Source organism: Schistocerca cancellata, chromosome 6 (assembly GCF_023864275.1).
Source record: "Schistocerca cancellata isolate TAMUIC-IGC-003103 chromosome 6, iqSchCanc2.1, whole genome shotgun sequence".
NCBI classification, from domain to species: domain Eukaryota; kingdom Metazoa; phylum Arthropoda; class Insecta; order Orthoptera; family Acrididae; genus Schistocerca; species Schistocerca cancellata.
The window spans coordinates 114,886,741-114,908,040 of NC_064631.1; the positions used below are offsets into that span (position 1 = coordinate 114,886,741).

At 39.7% G+C, this 21,300-nt stretch overlaps 1 protein-coding gene across 4 annotated transcripts in view; it reads right to left on the minus strand.

Moving 5' to 3' along the window:
• Positions 1–21,300, minus strand: part of LOC126190640 (focadhesin) — a 262,444-nt gene that overhangs the window by 44,302 nt on the left and 196,842 nt on the right. For all 4 annotated transcript variants that reach the window (XM_049931059.1, XM_049931061.1, XM_049931060.1 and 1 more), the window contains exon 16: positions 19,262–19,467. In XM_049931059.1, coding sequence (XP_049787016.1) covers positions 19,262–19,467 — 206 coding nt within the window. The remainder of the gene's footprint in view (positions 1–19,261; positions 19,468–21,300) is intronic.

The window sequence follows — 21,300 nt, forward strand, 5'->3', positions numbered from 1 at the left end:
CAATTGTTCCCTTATGCTCTCCCTGAAACTCTCTACAACCTCTCGTTCTTTCAGTTTATCCAGGTCCCATCTCCTTAAATTCCCACCTTTTTGCAGTTTCTTCAGTTTCAATCTGCAGTTCATAACCAAGAGATTGTGGTCAGAGTCCACATCTGCCCCTGGAAATGTCTTACAATTTAAAACCTGGTTCCTAAATCTCTGTCTTACCATTATATAATCTATCTGATACCTTTCAGTATCTCCAGGATTCTTCCACGTATACAACCTTCTTTTATGATTCTTGAACCAAGTGTTAGCTATGATTAAGTTATGCTCTGTGCAAAATTCTACAAGGCGGCTTCCTCTTTCATTTCTTCCCCCCAATCCATATTCACCTACTATGTTTCCTTCTCTCCCTTTTCCTACTGACGAATTCCAGTCACCCATGACTATTAAATTTTTGTCTCCCTTCACTACCTGAATAATTTCTTTTATCTCGTCATACATGTCATCAATTTCTTCATCATCTGCAGAGCTAGTTGGCATATAAACTTGTACTACTGTAGTAGGCATGGGCTTTGTGTCTATCTTGGCCACAATAATGCGTTCACTATGCTGTTTGTAGTAGCTAACCCGCACTCCTATTTTTTTATTCATTATTAAACCTACTCCTGCATTACCCCTATTTGATTTTGTATTTATAACCCTGTAATCACGTGACCAAAAGTCTTGTTCCTCCTGCCACCGAACTTCACTAATTCCCACTATATCTAACTTTAACCTATCCATTTCCCTTTTTAAATTTTCTAACCTACCTGCCCGATTAAGGGATCTGACATTCCATGCTCCGATCCGTAGAACGCCAGTTTTCTTTCTCCTGATAACGATGTCCTCTTGAGTAGTCCCCGCCCGGAGATCCGAATGGGGGACTATTTTACCTCCGGAATATTTTACCCAAGAGGACGCCATCATCATTTAATCATACAGTAAAGCTGCATGTCCTCGGGAAAAATTACGGCTGTAGTTTCCCCTTGCTTTCAGCCGTTCGCAGTACCAGCACAGCAAGGCCGTTTTGGTTAGTGTTACAAGGCCAGATCAGTCAATCATCCAGACTGTTGCCCCTGCAACTACTGAAAAGGCTGCTGCCCCTCTTCAGGAACCACATGTTTGTCTGGCCTCTCAACAGATACCCCTCTGTTGTGGTTGCACCTATGGTACGGCCATCTGTATCGCTGAGGCACGCAAGCCTCCCCACCAACGGCAAGGTCCATGGTTCATGGTACGTGGAAGTGAGTCTGACTTTCGACGACCACCGTCCTGCGCAGGCACAAGTGTCATACAATAAATATAAACACAAATACTATAGTTGTGCTTTCATTAAAATTAAATAGTAACAATAAAAACAACTCACATTACATTTACAAAGGTGTCAGGAGGCAAAACATTGATTATTTAAATAACAAGAGATTTTTTCCTTGCCCTGTTATTTGCAAAGCAGTTTATGATTTCTTCCGGGTCCAGTTTCACCATCAAGTATGATTCAATAGGAAGGACATATAGATAACTAAGATGATCCTGTTTTTGTAATGTCCTTAAGTAACTATTTATGTGTCTTACAGCAAAAAATGACCTTTCTGTTGAGCAATAGGAAGCATAATTACTCATGTATATTTGAAGAGCTATGTTCAAATTTGGCTAAACGTTATCTAAGTGGCTGCCTTTTAGCATCTTGCAGAGTTCTGGAAGAGAGTATGACTCATTTTCATTGTTTACATCAGAGATGTGGCTTTTGAAGTGAATCATTCGAGTACAAATACTGAATTTTCAAGATCTGGAGTGTAGACTTACTGAATGCTGGATGGCGCTTTCTGGATTTAAAGTGGACTTCGTGGTTACATCCATTTCACATTGCAGCCAGATACGAGATGCAAGACAGCCCAAGCAGCAGCAGCCCTGTGTTCTGTTATGGCTGCCTCAGCCAATCCGCCAAAGAGATTAACAACAATCACCCCCAACAACAGCAACAACAACAACAACAACATTAGACACAGCATACCAGAAAGACTCACAGACTGGCCAGACAAGCCAACTTCAATATCTGTGATAGAGATGGACCATTATATCTGGAAGGTGAACCATTATACCTGGAAGTGAGTCTGACTTTCGACGACCACCGTCCTGCGCAGGCACAAACACTACACATGGCCTTATTTAAATTAGCATGTAGGCCACTACAGCTGGTTCATCTTGTTTTGCTGTGCTATGCTGTTACCCACACCAACAACTGAGAGTTACAACCACACTCTGAATTCTGGACTAGCATTTTAGTATATTCTATCATTCACTGTCGACGCTTACCCAGACTAACTGGACACTGTTTATTGGAACAGATTTTGGCTTGTGAATTGTACTTGTATTTTCATGATGTGTGTAATAAAGAGGTGTCAGTGATTAAGTCCATGTTCTTTCAGTCATAAGAGACTTAGCTTCTTCAGATTTGGCAAAAACATAGATGATTCACTGAATTCCTTGATAAGAAGGAACTCTCTTATTCAGTATTTCAATCAGTTTATCCAAAATCAAAAGCATGGAGTTCTGCATTGCATCTGAGTTTTTCTTTTTCCCTTTTTCTTCAGAACCTGAATCACATTCATCAAATAAATTTTGTATTTTTGTTGCATTTTTTACTCTGAATTTTCCTTTTTTGCAATTTAGCGACATTACAAAGAGATTCAGTTTTTTTCTGACTTAGATTCTTGAAAACTACATATCGCATTTTCATTTCTTTCAAGAAACCAATTAACATCAGAACAATGGCTTTGTCCATGTCTACTGCTTGTAATTGCTTGCTTATAACACTGAATCTTTCATGAATTGAATCCCTAATTATAGTTGTAAAAGATATATCAAAACTACACGATTTCCTCATTATGCCTCGAGCTTCAGGTTTCAACACAGATTTTTAACTTCTATTCCCAATGACTGACAACAGCGCTCTGACAACTGCCTTGCCATCTTTCTTCAAGCTGCTTCTCTAGCAGACCATCGGGTGTTTTCAGAGTTTGTTAACAAAGTTAATGAGACCATAGTGATGTCTATGTGCTGTACCTTAACATCATTTTAGTCACATCGTAACATAATTATCAATCAAGAGCGAAACATGTAAGAATGCTCTCTTACAGGTTATAAAAAGAACTAATTAACATCATTATTTCTTTGCTGATAGTAGCAAGAATAAATGACACTATATTACACACTTCTGTGGGTGTATCATCTGATATTTCCCAGTGAGCGGGAGATTTAAATTTTAGGAATGTGCACAGATTGGAAGCTAATTAGCACTGCTAATGTGCGTCAATTAATTTTCCCCTGTGAGCAGGACAAATATGGGCCTGATACCAATGAATAAAATGAAAAATGAATAAAACAGGTTTCAAAATCTATGTTTATAGATTACTACTAACAAAGGTATCAATGGAAGACTGGCAAAAATAAGACATACCACAAGGACTGATGCAATGAAACAAATTTATAGCACAACTGTGATGGCTTCATCAGAACATAGTCACTTTATACATTACATAATTTACTATGAAAATGTATCAAACATTCACTATGTCAGTACATTCAAGTGCTACCACAATGTGTCTCATTGTGATAAACCTTTTGCATTTCCTTTATGTTTTCGTCTTCTTTAAAGGCAAAGAGAGAAGATGAAGCGGTAGCCCATCATAGAGCCTATGCCTACCGTCATGTATATTTTGACTTTCAGTTGTTAAAAAACAGAGGATTTTTTCTGGTACCAGTAGGAGGAAGGAAGGATTCGCACTCAGCTAGTGAACGAGTGAGAAGCACGCTATTTTTAGCGAGTAATTGTAGACCGCCATTTTGGGGTCGCTATGAATAAGTGAGGAGTATTTATTTCATATGTGCACCGTTTAGAAAAATACAGTATTGTTTTATTAACAGAAAGGTCGTGTGAGTTGTTATTTCAAATAGTACAATAATTACAAGAACTGAAGCCCACCTGTGTACTTTGGAAAATTACAAAGATCCGATAATATTAATGGGAACACGGTCAAGACTTCAGAGGTGAACACGGCGACCAAACGTAGCATTATAAAGAATGGTAAGCACAAATCTACAGTGGAGAAAGAAACTACTTCGCCCTGCAAAATAATATGAACTAATATGAACTTATTTCCAGGCATAGCTCAGCTTAGTGTGCTTGTCACTCATGCCGAAAAATTAATCTCATTAATTCAATACATTTTAAAAAGCCACGCATTTTATTATCATCTATTCCATTATTTTATTATATTATATCATAAACCTGCAATACTACCTATGGCTTTATTTATATATAACCAATTTTTACTGCCAGGTGATCTTTCTGACAACGTTTCATTGTTTCTCCACAAGCTAAAAGTACAAACCACATTTCAAGAATTAGTATCCTCTTCCAAATAAACTACATGAGGCACCTGCTGATGGAAGATGTAGGTATCTTACAATGCAACATACATATCATGCAAACAGAAAACCAATGATGACTGGCAAGTGAATAAGACAAAAAAAGTATCAATTAAAAAAAGTTTTTCACATAACATATTTTCTCTTTCTTTAACTCTTTTTTATAAGAGCATGGCTTATGAATCCTACTGTTTCCCATTGAAAATACAGAACTAGACTAATTGGCACCTTCTACAAAATTTTTATGCATTTTTTGCAGATATCTGAAAATACTGACTGACAATGAGGTCAACATGTCAAATGATTTGTAGGTATTGATCACATTCCATCTGTATGACAAAGACAATCCCTTCATCATAGTCGTCGTCATCACCACCACCACCACCACCAAATTATTTTTCTTCTTCTTCTTCTTCTTAGTCTGTATCCTGTGCACCTTTCCTCTTCTTCATTATCCACATTTCTGGTTCATTAGTTAGCACTTGGAGCATAATATGCTTGGTATAACATTTACTTTGTTTTTGGTGGTACATCCTTGCTCCATAGCAGGCTTCTTAAACTCTATAGGAATCCATGCGCTTACCACTCCCTTTCACGATCTCCTTTTCATTCCTCTCACTATATTTTAGTACACTCTTCAGATACTTGAAACTTTGCAGTGTCTTTAGAATGTGTCTTCTAATACCTACATTCATTGCTACTCTAATCTTATCCCTTGTCACCACCACTCACACTCCTTTGTATTAAATTTCAGTCCATATTGTCCTACCACTTTCTCCAATACATTTAGCCTTTCTTACACCTGTCCTCCTCCATTTCTCCACACCATTATGTCATTTGTGAACACTCCTGCTTTCATATTTTCATCTCCTATTTGCATTGCCAAACCTGCGATTACCTCATCCATAACAGTGACAAAAAGTAATGGGTCCTTTGCTCCATTCAAATATATTAACATAATTTTCCAATATATTTCTAAGCGTTAAGAAACATATAAACTGGCGATTGCTGTTGTTTTGCTCCAACAGATTATTTTTTTTCTCCATTGCCTTCTTGTCCCTCTCCGAGCTATTTTTATGTCAGTTACTCTATTATTAGATACTTAACACTGTCTGACAAAAAAGTGGAGCATCTAGAAAGAGAGGGGGAGAGAGAAAGAAATGAAATGCCACAGATTAAGAGGGTATAAGAAGTCATTTCAGTTATTACAAAATCAATCCAAATTTACAAAAAAATTGGCAGTATGATCCCACTTATCAGAGTGATGTAATGCCCCCTCTGTACTATATGCCTGCACTGACTCAGTTGAGATGGGTGTCACGAAGATGTATTCTCTTCTGACGCAAGCTGGTCTACAACTGTTGTAACAGATCCTTGATATCTTGGATACTGGCATTGGGAGATGGATCTGAGATCCAAACTGATTCCACACATATTCTATACGAGACAGAATTGGGGATCTTGCTAGCTATAGAGTTACTCAACATAATGCAGACAACTGATAGAGATATGTGCCATGTGGGATAAGCATTGGCCTGCTGGAAAACAGCAACACAATTATGTTACATGAGAGGTAAACATTACGACAAAGGCTATCCGTGATGTCCCATTATGCTGTAAGTGTTCCCTCAGTCACTACCAGCCGTGATCTGAAGTCATAGCTGATGAATCCTCCTACCGTGACATTAGGAGTAATACTGCTGCGCCTCCCCAAAATGCTGGAAGAGGGGAGTCTACACAGATCCCCACCATACTTGTCAACAGTGATTATCTACAATAGTGCAGGACTGTTATTCATTGCTGAACATCTTGTGGTGCTACTCATCAGCTGCCTGATCATACGCGTTTTGGTCCACTCTGAATGCAGCCATTTGTATTGTGGTGTTAACCTTAGACTATGCATGGGATGGTAATTCTTTAATACAGCTGCTATCAGTCTTCGACCAATGGTTCAGGATGACACAAAATGTTGCAGGGAGTCCATTATTTGTTCTTGGATGGCAGGTGGCTGTGTGAATGGTTTACAATGTGTTTGGTGCATGATACAGCACTCCTACCTAGTGGTGGTCAGACATTGTAAACTGGAACCTTAGTGGTGAGTGTGTGTGCCCTCATGTTCAAAATCACATCACTGTCATATCTGAATACCCCATCAATTTAGATATTGCATGATGTGACCAGTTGGCCAAATGAAGATGCACACTAAGGCACCTTTCAAACTCTGTCAGTTGCTGATCATGCTGTCTTGCACTAGTACACAGCATCTTCATGCCCTTGAAAGCGATCACTCAACATCTGACGCTGTTCACACCCCTTATAAACCCTACCAGCTCTGGTAATGCAACTAATCATGAACAACACTAATTTACTCTGGTGATCATTCTATCTGTCACAGACAATTGCAATTCCAATCATTTGCATACCCACCCATGGGGTGTATGTGTACAAAGTTACACAGACGTCTGGCCATGTCTTCAGATAGTTTCACATATTTTGCTGGGCAGTATACTAGCTGTGATCAAAAAGTAATTGGAATTTTTGTTTTTCTTAAAGAATCGTTATTTACTCATCAACTTTGTCCCCTTCAAAGTAATCCTCCTCAGATATGATACACTTGTGACAGCACTTTTTCCAATCTTGGGAGCACTTCTGGAGCTCACTTTGCATTATGGTGTTCAGTTTCTTCAGCAAGTCTGTTTTTCCCTCATCAAAGGTGGCGAAATGACATCCTTGGGAATATGAAGAACAAGCAGGGGGCATGTATGGCGAATATGGTGGCTGGGGCCAAAAAATCATTAACAAGCACTCACATGTAAGCATTATCATGATGCAATTCTCATGAGTGGTTTTGCCACAATTCTGGTCATTTTCTTTGTATTGCTTCACAAAAATGGTGCATAACTTCCAGATAGTATCCTTTATTAACTGCAGGTCCATAAGGAAGGAACTCACAATGCATTATTCCATTATATTAAAAGAAAACAGTGAGAAGAGCCTTTACATACGATGGAACTTGTGGAATTTTTTTTTTGGTTTTGGCTCTTGAGGCAGTTTCTTCTGGGCTGATTGTGCCTTGGTCTCAACGTCATAATTGTATATCTATATTTTGTCACCTGTTATAACATTCTTTAGAAGCTCTGGATTGTTGTTGAATTCATTCAGCAATTCCTGAGTGATCACTAGGTGACAAAGTTTTTTGTCTTAATTAACACTTTCAGAAAGAACTGTGCTGCTACACAAGTTACGCCCAAAACATGCAAAAAATTATGTAACATGATCCAATGGATATGCAAACATCAGCAGCAACCTCTCTGATGAAAATTTGCTGATTTTCTGGAACCATTTTCTTTCCTTCTTCCACACTGTTATCGGTAATTGATGTGCTGGGGCATCCAGAGTGGTTGTCATTTTCAATGTCTTCTGGGCCCTCTTTGAAACATTTTTAACCATTCATAAACTCTTGTCTGACTCACAGTATATTCACAAAAGCCACAGTCAATATTTCAAATACAGTGCTGTACTTTCTCCATTTTTCAAGCAAACTTTAACGCAAATTCTTTGATCCATCTTTTACGAAAGTAAAAATCTGCTGAGTGCTTAAAAACACTTGTAACCTTTTCAACTGTCAACAATAAGCTACATATTCAAAACAGTTGAAAATGCTACCATACATCAGGAACATATGTACCAACAAGATAACTTAAATAAAATAAAATAAAAACAACCCTCAGATGTGTGAAGCCTGAGCAATTAAAAAATTCCCATTACTATTTGACCATACCTCACATATGCTTTTATTGCAGCCTTCTGACATCATAGTTTCAGAACTGATTGCCTAATGTTGCCATTATTTTCAATCATATAAATGCCTATTGTTAGGACTCTCTTGCTGATGACTTTTAATATTGACATGGATGTTACAAATATAGGTTACAAAGAAATGGTACAAGCCACAATAAAACGTCAGAAATGGCATTTATTTCAGCACTGAAAGGCTGCACCTGATTATGTAGGCTCAAAAACACTGACACCTGAAAATAAGGCACATGGTGTTTAAGAAATAAAATTAAAGAAAACATAATAAATTTCATTTTGCATGTTACTACAACTAGTAGCTACAAGGTAGCCCTGAGAATTCAAGAGTGTTAAAGAGAGAAAGGGACAGTTTAATGATGGTGACGAAGCAATATTAACAAAATTAATGACTTTTTGTTACACTGGAAAAATGTGAGTTAAAAAACAACAGAATGGGTACAGAGTAGAGCCACCGAGAGGTAGACAGGGGTACAGGTCCTCCTGACAGTCTAATTATTACCTCAAACTTTTCACTGCTGTATTTTCATCTATTATTAAATTATAATTTAGGGAAGATAGAGAGGCTTATGTTCCAAACAGACACAGACAGCCAGGGACCATAAACTGTAGATGATGGCGAGCAGAGATTGTCTGTTTACCTAAACTGCTGATGATGAATTTTTCCCTTCTGTAGTCACCATATATGGCCAGTATTGAACATGTGCGGATCCAGGTTTGTAATGACAAAGTTACATTTCTCACATGGTCACATGTCTCGGGCATACTGAGACAGACTTGTAGCACTGCAAACCAACCTGAGCATGCTCGGCTGTACCCTGTATAAGGATCCATGACAAACTTCTTGCCCTAACTCAAAGCCTTCTAAAGAATGTCCACAACTTGAGTGTCCTGACCAGGTTCAAGAAAGGCAAAAAATGGAAGACAGTAGGTCTATTTATGAATCTGTGTTGTTCATCGGAGCTCACACATACACAAAGTTATACATATATTGACATGCCATAAGCACACAAGCCCAAAACCGAAATCAGGGTCATCAGCAAAACAGAACAAACAATACTGATAGAATGGTTACTATGAACACCAATGTATAGCCAGAACAGAGCTCAATTCCTGGATGGAGGGTGGTGCTGTTTATACAAACACTGGATATTCTCGAATATACAAACATTACAAATATAAGATATTTCAAGAACATTCCAGAAATGATAAATACTAAATAACAATAATTGGTGTGGTTTTGTTTCAACTAGTGCCAGCCATCAACACCAAGTTCTTCCCCACAGCTCATGGTGTTGCTCTTTGTCCTGTACAAACAATGAGATGCTGTTTCAGAAGTTCTTGTTGGAGCCAACTGCAGCACCCTGGATCTAGATCTTGTCAATGGTCCTCTGTATAGCAGTGCTGGCAGATCCTTGCTTTCTGGTATTATTATCACATGCTCTTCACTACAATGAATATCAAAGGTAGCCACTCTCACTGAAGCTTTGCAACCATTGAGCTGGTCTTCAATTTTCTTGAACCTGTTATTGTTAAACTGTGTCTCAGGATTGTAGTAGGGCTTCATGCGGAGGACATGGATGCCATCTATGCATTTTTGTCTTCTTGATGAAGGGTCATAGCCCTCAACTTCATATGTGACATCCAACTAGTGATCTATCTTTTTGAGTAGTCCCACTTTCTGCACAGAAAAATCCATACCAAGCCTCCCAGGCTGTATCTCACTGGCCAGTAATTGGCAATATAGCACTCTCAGTCTTTTTCCTAGCCATCCAGCTGTGAGCTAACTGCCTTGCTGCTTTGGTCCTGGTGATGAGGTGTTTCACGTAGTCATCCACAGTATTGTATGGCTGTAAAGGAACAGTGTATACATTGTCATTTTGGCCCCTTAATCATAGAGAATAAAGAACAGTGTGAAGCCTATAGCATCTTGCTACGCTGTGCTGTGTGTAAATGTCATGTGGGCTGTATTGTATCTCAGTTTCTCTGTTCAATATCAAGGTACATCGAGATCATATCTGCCATCATCTTGGCATAAATTGTTCTGTGACACCATTCATCTGTGGGTGGTAGACAGTTATCTTGTGGGTGATATCACAACATGAAATTACCTCTGATACTAATCTCAACTGAAAACTTTTCCACTATCAGAGATCATCACATCAGATGCTCCATGCTTCATAATGATGTCTTCTACAAGAAATCTTGCTATTTCCAGAGCTCCTACTATCGGTACGACTTTGGTGACAGCACAGCAGGTGAGATGGTCAGCACAGGTTACTATTCATTGGTTCCCAATTTGTTGATTTGAGTAACCTCCTCAACAGATCAATGTGAATTTGGTGAAATTGCACTGCTGCAGGTGGGATTGGTACCAGATGCCCTGATGTAACAGCAGCAAGTGCTTCTGTCATTCATCTGTCGACGTCGAACAGATGTGCAGAACTATAGACCTATATCTCTGACATCGATCAGTTGTAGAATTTTGGAACACGTATTATGTTCGAGTATAATGACTTTTCTGGAAACTAGAAATCTACTATGTAGGAATCAGCACGGGTTTCAAAAAAGACGATCTTGTGAAACCCAGATCGCACTATTCGTACACAAGACTCAGAGGGCCATAGACACGGGTTCCCAGATAGACGCCGTGTTTCTTGACTTCCACAAGGCGTTCGATACAGTTCCCCACAGTCATTTACTGAACAAAGTAAAAGCAAATGGACTATCAGACCAATTGTGTGATTGGATTGAAGAGTTCCTAGATAACAGAACGCAGCATGTCATTCTCAATACAGAGAAGTCTTCCAAAGTAAGAGTGATTTCAGGTGTGCCGCAGGGGAGTGTCGTAGGACCGTTGCTATTCACAATATACATAAATGATCTTGTGGATGAGATCGGAAGTTCACTGAGGCTTTTTGCAGATGATGCTCTGGTATATCGAGAGGTTGTAACAATGGAAAATTGTACTGAAATGCAGGAGGATCTGCAGCAAATTGACGCATGGTGCAGGGAATGGCAATTGAATCTCAATGTAGACAAGTGTAATGTGCTGCGAATACATAGAAAGAAAGATCCCATATCATTTAGCTACAATATAGCAGGTCAGCAACTGGAAGTAGTTAATTCCATAAATTATCTGGGAGTACGCATTAGGAGTGATTTAAAATGGAATGATCATATAAAGTTGATCGTCGGTAAAGCAGAGGCCAGACTGAGATTCCTTGGAAGAATCCTTAGGAAATGCAATCTGAAAACAAAGGAAGTAGGTTACAGTATGCTTGTTTGCTCACTGCTTGAATACTGCTCAGCAGTGTGGGATCCGTACCAGATAGGGATGATAGAAGAGATAGAGAAGATCCAACGGAGAACAGCGTACTTCGTTACAGGATCATTTAGTAATCGCGAAAGCGTTACGGAGATGATAGGTAAACTCCAGTGGAAGACTCTGCAGGAGAGATGCTCAGTAGCTCGGCATGGGCTTTTGTTGAAGTTTCGAGAATGTACCTTCACCAAGGAGTCAAGCAGTATATTGCTCCCTCCTACGTATATCTCGCGAAGAGACCATGAGGATAAAATCAGAGAGATTAGAGCCCACACAGAGGCATACCAACAATCTTTCTTTCCAAGAACAATACGAGACTGGAATAGAAGGGAGAACTGATAGAGGTACTCAAGGTACCCTCCGCCACACACCATCAAGTGGCTTGCGGAGTATGGATGTAGATGTAGAGGTGTAGATGTCATTGGCATTCTTTACAGTGGTTCACATACATAGTGTCTAACAGATCAGCTGAGACATGCCCAGTGATACCTGTGCCTGATTCTGTCTACAGTTTTCATGAATGTTGGGTGACCAGATGTTTTAGAATTGTGGAAAACTTCAGGATAGCTGGATGTAGGTGAGCTGGGCAAACAAGTCATTATTTCCACCCACTGAATCAAAGTTCCTCTTATACAAGGTCTTGTTTATTAACTGAAATTGTCCTTTGGTCCATTCCTCCTCCTTCAGGGGTTCTATGGTTTTAAGCAGTGTTAGATTTTTCCTCTGTTCAGTAGCAATGCCATTTAACACAGCGTTGACTGAGATTGCATCCATGCTTCTGTGTTCTGCCAAATGATTCCTTGAAAGGCAGTTGGCATACTTGTGTTTACATCTGCTTTTGTATACCACAATGACAATGTAGATCTGAAGTCTCAGTGCCCATTTCGCCAATAGACCTGATGGAGCCTTCAAGCTAGGCAGCCAGTGTAGAGAATGGTTGTCTGTTAGAATGGTGGTCCCTAGGCAAGGTGAATGGTTTGTCAAATAAATACAGCTGAAACTTATTGATGGCCCAAATAAGTTCAAGAAATTATTTGTGTTTAGTATTTATCATTTGTGCAAGATTCTCGAAAAATTTTATATCTGTAATGTTTGTATATTCTGGAATATTCTATTCTCATATTAACAGCAGCATTTTGGAATAATCTACATTTGTATAAACAGCAGATTTCTGGAATTTTCTATATTTTTATAATCCAGGAGTTGGTTCTGTTGTGGCTGTATGTTGGAGTTCATAACAAAGGTGCTTTCAGTGCTAAGTTTATACTTCACTGACAGCCCGGCTTCTACAATTGGATTCATTTGTGGTTACAATGTCACAATGTTTGGTGAAACATTGGTTATTTCAAAACATCTACCACACTGTGGCTCAATTATTCTATGTAAAAACCATCACCTACATGGACTGGAACTGGAATACAAGCAGTACATCATTAACACAGTCCACATATTCAGGAGACTGATGGATTCTACAATGGCAACAAATCAACTGTACATTAGGCACCCAATAGCATTTTCCTACGACACTGGTGAGGATCCAACAAAATGGCTAAAAGCATTTGGCTAAATTGCCAAATACAACAGGTGCAATAACATGCTGTGTTTGGAAAATGTGTACTTTTATTTGGATGTGACACCCCGGCAGTGGATCAAGAACAATGAACAAAAGCTCAATAGCTGGAATTAGTTCCCAACCAAACTGAAGAAAACGTTTGGCAACAATAAGTGGCAACTCCTCTTAGTGGAGGAACAACTGAATTCGAGGGCCCAACATCATGGGGAAATGACAAGATCCTACAGAGAAATTTTTTGGCCCTGTGACACATTGTGAATACCAATAGTGCAGAAGCTGACAAAAATCACACTTTATGAAAAGAACTGCATGAGACATGTACCTAACTCTTCTGGTATAGGATGTTGCAACACTAGAGGAATTCATCGAGTGGTGCCAGCACATTGAGGAAATCCAAGAGAAAAAAATCAGGCAAAAGAGTTATGACTGACATATCAACGTGGTCCCTATGACAGTTTTGTAAGACTACTAAGACCTCATCTCTCTCATATTCCAGGTAGTGAGAGAAGAAATACAGTACTTTATGGCAACCAGGGCTGTCTGACTGAGTAAGCAAGAGATAGGAGTCATGATTGTCAATCCGATACACCAGTAGATAATGAAGAATGTTGAAGAGGTGTATTAATCTGTAGCATCAATCTCTGCTCATAGTCCAATGTGTAGGAAGAATGGTCTCAGCCAACTTAGACTTATGCCGTAGCCATCAAATCACAGGCCAACACACAACCAACACAGGCATGGCCAACACTTACATCAAGTGTAACTCCCACAGAGGAACAGATGTTTGGAGAACAGAGGACAACACACCACTGTGTCTCCATTGTGGACATTCTGGACACATTATATGCTACTGCAGAGAAAGAGGGCAGGTTCTTAATGACTACTATACTGCCACAAAGTTCTATTCCCATCAGTTGATTTCGAATGATGGTAGTCAACCTGCGGGAAGAAGCCCCATCTGAATCCTGAACGAGTTTGTTCCCCCAATGTACTTTAGCCATTCCCCAATGCCGTACAGAGGTAACAGCCGCTAGGCTATCTGATGACTTCAGAAAAAGTAAGGCCTACGGAGGTGAGGCCACCATAGATGCGGTTCCTCCATGGATGATAGTCACGAAGATGTCATGAAATCTCATTGACATCACCAGTAACAGCCAACCTATCTGGGCACTAGTCAACTTGGGGGCTTTATTTTTTTGTAACATAGGATGCTTATCAGCTAAAGAAGTTTATGTTCTGTGACACGAAAACAATTGTGCCAAAAGATGCAAATGGGAAATACATCCAGCTGACAGGAATTGTATTGCATGAATAACTACCAATGGCAGAAAAACACTTCCCTTTGAATCTTTTGTTTTAACAAAACATAGTCACATGTTATTCTTGGGTGAGACTTCTTGCAGGCATCATAAGCAGTCATGGACTGTGGAAGATCAGAGCTTCAGATTAACAAGGGGATTCCACCAAGTACACAAAACAAAGATTGCTCTGGGGGGTTGTTTCCTGTTTAAGACATTATTCCCTCCCACCATTAATTAAATGAGTTCTAGATGTCAGCTGAGATCCTCAGTTGTCAATTGCAGAAAGCCACTCAAGCTCACAGAATAAATCTACAAGGTGTCCATAGTTAAAGTTCCAGTTTCAAAACGATGTAGAAAGAGAACCACGACTCAGAATGATACCAAATTTGACCAGCATTTTATTGACACAGGGGGATACATCACAGGACAGGGGGTGGGGTGGGGGGGGGGGGGGGGGGCGAAATACCAATAGATGGCACTGTAAGTGTCTTAACCTAAATGGGGTCAGCTACAAATGACAGATGAATCACAGTATGATGGCTATGGTTTGAGTTGCACATTACACCATCCACAGTATTTAATGTGTATGACTGCACAAGCTCAGCAGTTAACAATTGTGGCACCATTAGTTAGGTAAGCACATCCACCATGGCAAGGTCGTGCCACACTGGATGAGAAATATTGGTTTGTAATTGTCGCAAGGCAAAAAACTACACAAAAAAGCCAAATGACACTGGTTTTTAATTCTCATGGGATTGGAGCAAGCATTCAATATGCTATCCATCATACCTGCCACAAGTTGAAATCGAGAAACAGCATGTTCCTCAACAGACCAGAGTATCCTGGAGGTCACATTCAAAATACGTCGTACAATCTTTGCGTTCAATTCTGTTATGCTCGTTATTGGAGCACTGAACACAACATCTTTCAAATAATCCCACAACCAAAAGTCATACAGATCACAAACAGGTGACCTGAATGACTAGCTGTAGGGAAATGGCAACTGATAATTCTAGCATTTCTGAAATGCCTTTGCAGCAGCCACTTCAATAGCTGAGCAATGTACAGAGGGGTGCCATCTTGCATAAAAATGATCATACCCATGCATTCATGCTGTCAAAGAGGTGGAATGATGTTATTGTGCAAAAGACTCTCACAGCATTTATCAGTGGTGGTACAGGTAAAAGGACCCACTGAACTCTCTCCTCGAAAAAATACAGCCCTAAGATAAACGGTGCCATCAACTTGCACCACACAGTCACCTTTGCACAATGAAGGGGTACTGACTGATGTGCATATGGATTTTCCATTGCCCATATTCCTCAATTCTGCATACTGACATGTGCTTGAAGGTGGAAATGGGCTTTGTCTGTTCACAGAATGTTCCACAGCCATTCGTTGTCCACTTCCGAGTGAGCTAGAAATTTCAGAGTGAATGTTTGTCTTGCTGGACCTTCATCAGGAACATGGGTGATTTTTCCATGGATAGCAATGTAAAATTTTTTCTAGTATTTTATGCACCGTGCTTGGAGGTATGTCCAATGTTCAGGCAATTCACTGTGCACTGCATGTTTGCACACCACCACTTGACCCCTTTTGCAATACTGTGTCTACATCTTCGACAGATGTCGAATCAACTTCTTTCCTCCCTTTGTCACACTGCACTTCAAAATAACCTGTTTTTTCGAATTTTGTAATCATTTTCTCCAAACCAATGAGTGTCTGGAACTCCTGCAGAGCTACTGGTGCACAGACACTATTCTTGGAAAAGAACTTCACTAGTAGTGCGTGATCCTGTATGGAGACAGTCACATTGGGCAACTCTGATGCAAACTGACAAATAGCTGTGCACCATGCATCTCTTGATGCACATATTCTGGGGCTTACAGTGCCATCTATTGCTCAAATTTTCAATCCATCTTTTTGTTCCACAATGTTTCCCCTTGCAACAATAATATCCTGTTCAAATTTGATGTTATATTGAGCAATAACACCATTACAAAACTGTAGCTTTAATTACAGACACCCTTTACATGCCAGTGATGATCATACACATTGTTGGTGGTCAAGGACATTTAGATCACTATTTGTTACGAGTAGCCACAGCTGACACAATCTAGAAAGGGCAGCTTAGTGGCATCAACAAAGAATCATGCTCTGCTAACCAGTAAGCCACACTGTGTGCACCACAGCTTACAGCAACATTGTTCCTGCAATATGGCCTAATTCAGGTGAGGGTTTGTGTCAGGCGAAGTGGGCAAAATGTATAAGAAAGAGGCAAGGAGTAGGGAAGAATAAAGGGAATGTAGTGAAATGGAGTAGGACAAGAGGCAACAAGAGAAATGTGGAAAAAATTGCTCCAGAAAAAGATTGCCCATATGTTGGTACTGCTAGTGTATGTTACACATGGTGGGGGATAGAACAGGGCAGAAGTTTGTGTAGGAAAACTGCTGTCAGAAATAGTTCCTGGGGAATTGTGACATCAAAGTGTGTTGGAGGAACAGTTTCTACATACAAAATTCAGAGAATATGATCACTGGGCAGTCAGTCTCACCCTAGGTCACAATCTGATGGTGATCTTTCATATAGACAGTTGATTGATTGTCACGCCCCCATAAAAGGCTATAACCAGCCATCCTCCCAACTGTGAATACGTTGTGTTAAGCACCTTGATCAATCAGTGAAGTCTGTATTCGGGATACACCAGTGACAAAAGCAGAACAGAATGTGCAGGGTATGTACATGGGACTGATTTTAAAAGGTTGGAAATAGAAGTAACATACAGACAGACTAGACACATCACACGTTGGGTGGATGACAGAAGACCCCTTTGGGATAGACTGGATTGGATTTGGGGAGAATATGCTTTATTTTGAGGTATGATGAAAGGTAGTTGAAGACATAGTGGAGCAAATGATTCTGCTGTTACAGTTTGGGGTGATATCATCTAATAAGGCAAAGGTGCACCTCTGCAGCTAGTTAGTTGGTGTGGCTTGGATATTGGTGTATGGGAGTATACTGCGAGGGAGATATGTTTATAGACCAGTTTTTGGAGATTGTAGCTATGTGTGAAGGCCTATACTGGGTGGGAAATTACTGAAAATCACTCATATGTCCTCCACTGTTGACAAAAAAGAACAGCAACTCCGTGAGGGATGTAACGTATTACTTCGAAGTGTGATCCATTTGTGCAAGCAGTCACCGTAAAACCACTGTCATTTTCCATAAACATGACAAGTACACAACATTACATAAGAATTAATTGCAATATAGTACTTAGTGACTTGCAAAAACATGCTGTAAATCTGCTATGCTCCTAAAACACCTGTCTCCCTATACTAAAAATGATGCCTATAATTTATATGTTTGTTGCCTCTCCTGCTTGATCTTTTAGAAATCAAACTCACTCTTCACCTACTTTCCATTTCCTTGCCTCCCCCTACTTCTTTGTTTGACTCCACCCTCCTAACTCAATTACTGTTCTATTAATGTTGCTCTGCTGTATCATTTTGCATTTTCACTTATGCGCACACACTTTTGTTCATGCTCCACTGTGCCCCTACTTCTACATTTGATTCTGCCTCTCATTTTCTTCTCATTTCCCTATCAATCACACTTTTTTTGCTCATAAACACTATTATCTGTCATATTCACCATTTCCTCTAAATAAAACTCAGTAATACTCAAAAATTTTATCAGGTCACTGCACTCCATTGCTTGGTTTTGGTTATCTATCGATCCTGTACACTTTAACTATCTTGAACCAAAGATTTTTAATGGCTTTAACTTTTATCAGGAAATTTGTTATTTTGATTCATTCAAAGAATGTTTTTGATTGGAATTTCTTAAGCATCTGTCAACAGTCCTGAGTTGCCCTATAATTTGTAATCAAAACAAATCCGAAAAAAGTATAAACTTTTATACTTATTTCTCTGTTTATATTTTATTATCTCAAGAACTTTGGATTATTCACATTCTTTGGAAACAGTGCCAGAAAACAATCTGTGATTTCTATCATTATATTATTTCTCAAGTCAACATCGCTTTTTCTCAACTTATATTAATTGTACAGGGATGAATGCAGTTTTGTCAGAAAGGTATTTTATGTGGCTTCTGACATTGCATATTGACTTTGTGATAAAACTTGCTACATGTATAAAATTTTAATGTAAAATGGACTTAACTATCACAGACAAAAGGGCATCATGGATGCTCAGCTTCACACCTATATTTTATTAAGCAACTTATTAATCACAAATAAGAGATTCACTTACTCCCTTTTAATATTATCTTATTACAAATACCTTCTATTTGTTTTAAAGTACTTTTTAACTGGATAATTTGTACACAACATTGTCACAGATAATACCGTGACCACTGCAGTAGTTCATTATCTCCGTCCGTCATGCAAGTTGACACTTCTAAACAAATACACTTTCCAAAATCACAAACACATTTGTCATTGTCGCCTTCAGTTGTTCTTTACCTATTGCTGCTATGGCCTAAAGTGCTTACTGTAATTGAAAACATTTGTCGAGATATACAAGGATGTCTCTTAAATTCATGATCATTACTTAAAATTATAAAACTGCAAAAGTTTCACATGAGGCCCCCTGATGTCGTAACAATTAAAGAGAGAGTAATAAAATTTAGGGAAAGTACAGCAGTATTAAGAAAAAAGTAAGTACTTCAAAGTATAAACATATACAACAAATTATAACATAGTTTAACACAGTTCATACTTTCCTTTGTGGTCATAAGAATAACACACTAACAAATATAAACTGCAGTACCAACCCTGTTAAGGAAGCAGTTGCATCAATGCACTCATTCAGCCAGGTAAGTGGAACGTCTGTGTCAGTCCTGCGAGCCATGGCACTACGGATATGAAGGGCAAGACGTAACTTTTCTGCTGTGACTTCCCACCAATTAGAAGGGGAACTCATTCGCTCAATGTTTTTTGTAGGTAGCTCAGTTACACAGTCCACATAGGCAGCAAACATCTGGAATTAACAATGAAACTTTTTTAAAAAGTGTTACTGTACCGACACTATTAGAAAGATGGTGTACAAAAAAGCCTAAATACCACGGTGTTTATCTTAAGAAGTACGCTGTAGATGTATCTCTGTCCTTTGAAGAAAATATTGTTGATGTTGACACCTTACTCCACATAAGCAAGAAATATTATCTTGTAGATATGCAACAACTTTTCTCAAACTGCCTTCTTTCTGACAAAAATAAATAGAATACGAAAAACTTGTTCACTGGTACTACTATCAACACTTCTTACAAAATACTATCGTCATCAATTGACTACCAATCTGGGTCTTCTTTGGATGGATACTGGTGCTTACTGAATATACAAATTACGCTGAAAAGTGTTAAGATTTTGAGAGATAAGAGCTATTTCATTTCCATCAACAGCTAGGGAAATACTTGTTCACAAAGTGGAGTTCGGTATTTCAGGGAATGTCTAGCAATGAGTATTGTTTTCTGGATCCTGTGTTCCAAACAGTAATGCCAAAATTATACTGCCTCAAACATATTACATTATCTCAAACAATTTTGATTAATGCACAACATATAGCTTAGAGTAATAGTAATGTGGTGACGTTGACTAGATTCTAGCCTGAGATCAGTTGGTTGTCAACATTTAAATCCTGATGGTATCTGTTGGCTTTATCTGCCAGACTAGCCGAGAGCACTAATGCGCTGCTTCCTGGACTCGAGTAGGCGCACTGGACCCAGATCGAATCTGCCCAGCGGATTACTGACATCGGTCAGCGTGCCAGCCAGCCTGGATGTTGTTTTTAGGTGGTTTTCCACATCCCGCTAGCTGAATATTGGGCTGGTCCTCATGTTCCGTTACATGACTTGCAGCCATCTGAACACATTCGTACTATTCCATGGATTACACTAGGCACACACAGCTGTGGTACACTAATTCCGTCCCGGGGGAGGGGGGGGGGGGGGGGTACGGGGTGGTGGCAGGAAGGGCATCTGGCCACCCGTTAAAATTAACCTTGCCAAATCCAATCCTAACCAAGCCGACCCTGGGAAACCACAGGACAAGGCATCAGCAAAAGAAAGAAAGTATTTGTTGCGTATTGGTTAGCACCATCCTGGCATATAAATACTGTGGTTGTGCCACAAGATGTCTGCTGCCAGAAGGGTGAAGGGCACAGTAATGGGAAAATGCCATGTGTGCATGCACAACATGAGTAATGAAGTCCTTGTGGTAAACATCAGCCATGTCATTGTTGGCATGGCATTCTTAGTGTTGTGGGTTGGCAGGAGAGCCAACACCGTGTTATTAGAGGAAGCCGAAAGGCACGCGTTTTAGCTCACGCAGGCTGGCGTGAGGTCTGGAACAGGACAAGGAAATTAGAATTTAGAAAAACGGACGTAGCTGGTGGAATACTTAACTTTAATCCATAACTGGTGAACGTCGCTCTTGACAGTACATTATTCATAATATCAATAGTAACTGGTAATGGCGCCTTGCTAGGTCGTAGCAAATGACGTAGCTGAAGGCTATGCTAACTATCGTCTCGGCTAATGAGAGCGTATTTTGCCAGTGAACCATCGCTAGCAAAGTCAGTTGTACATCTGGGGCGAGTGCTAGGAAGTCTCTCTAGACCTGCCGTGTGGCGGCACTCGGTCTGCAATCACTGATAGTGGCGACACGCGAGTCCGATGTCTACTAACGGAACACGGCCAATTTAAAGGCTACCACCTAGCAAGTGTGGTGTCTGCTGGTGACACCATACTTAGCATTGGCAGTTCAGGCTGTAGTGTCAGTACCAGCTGATCTGCCAACAAGGTGCTGTGACTTC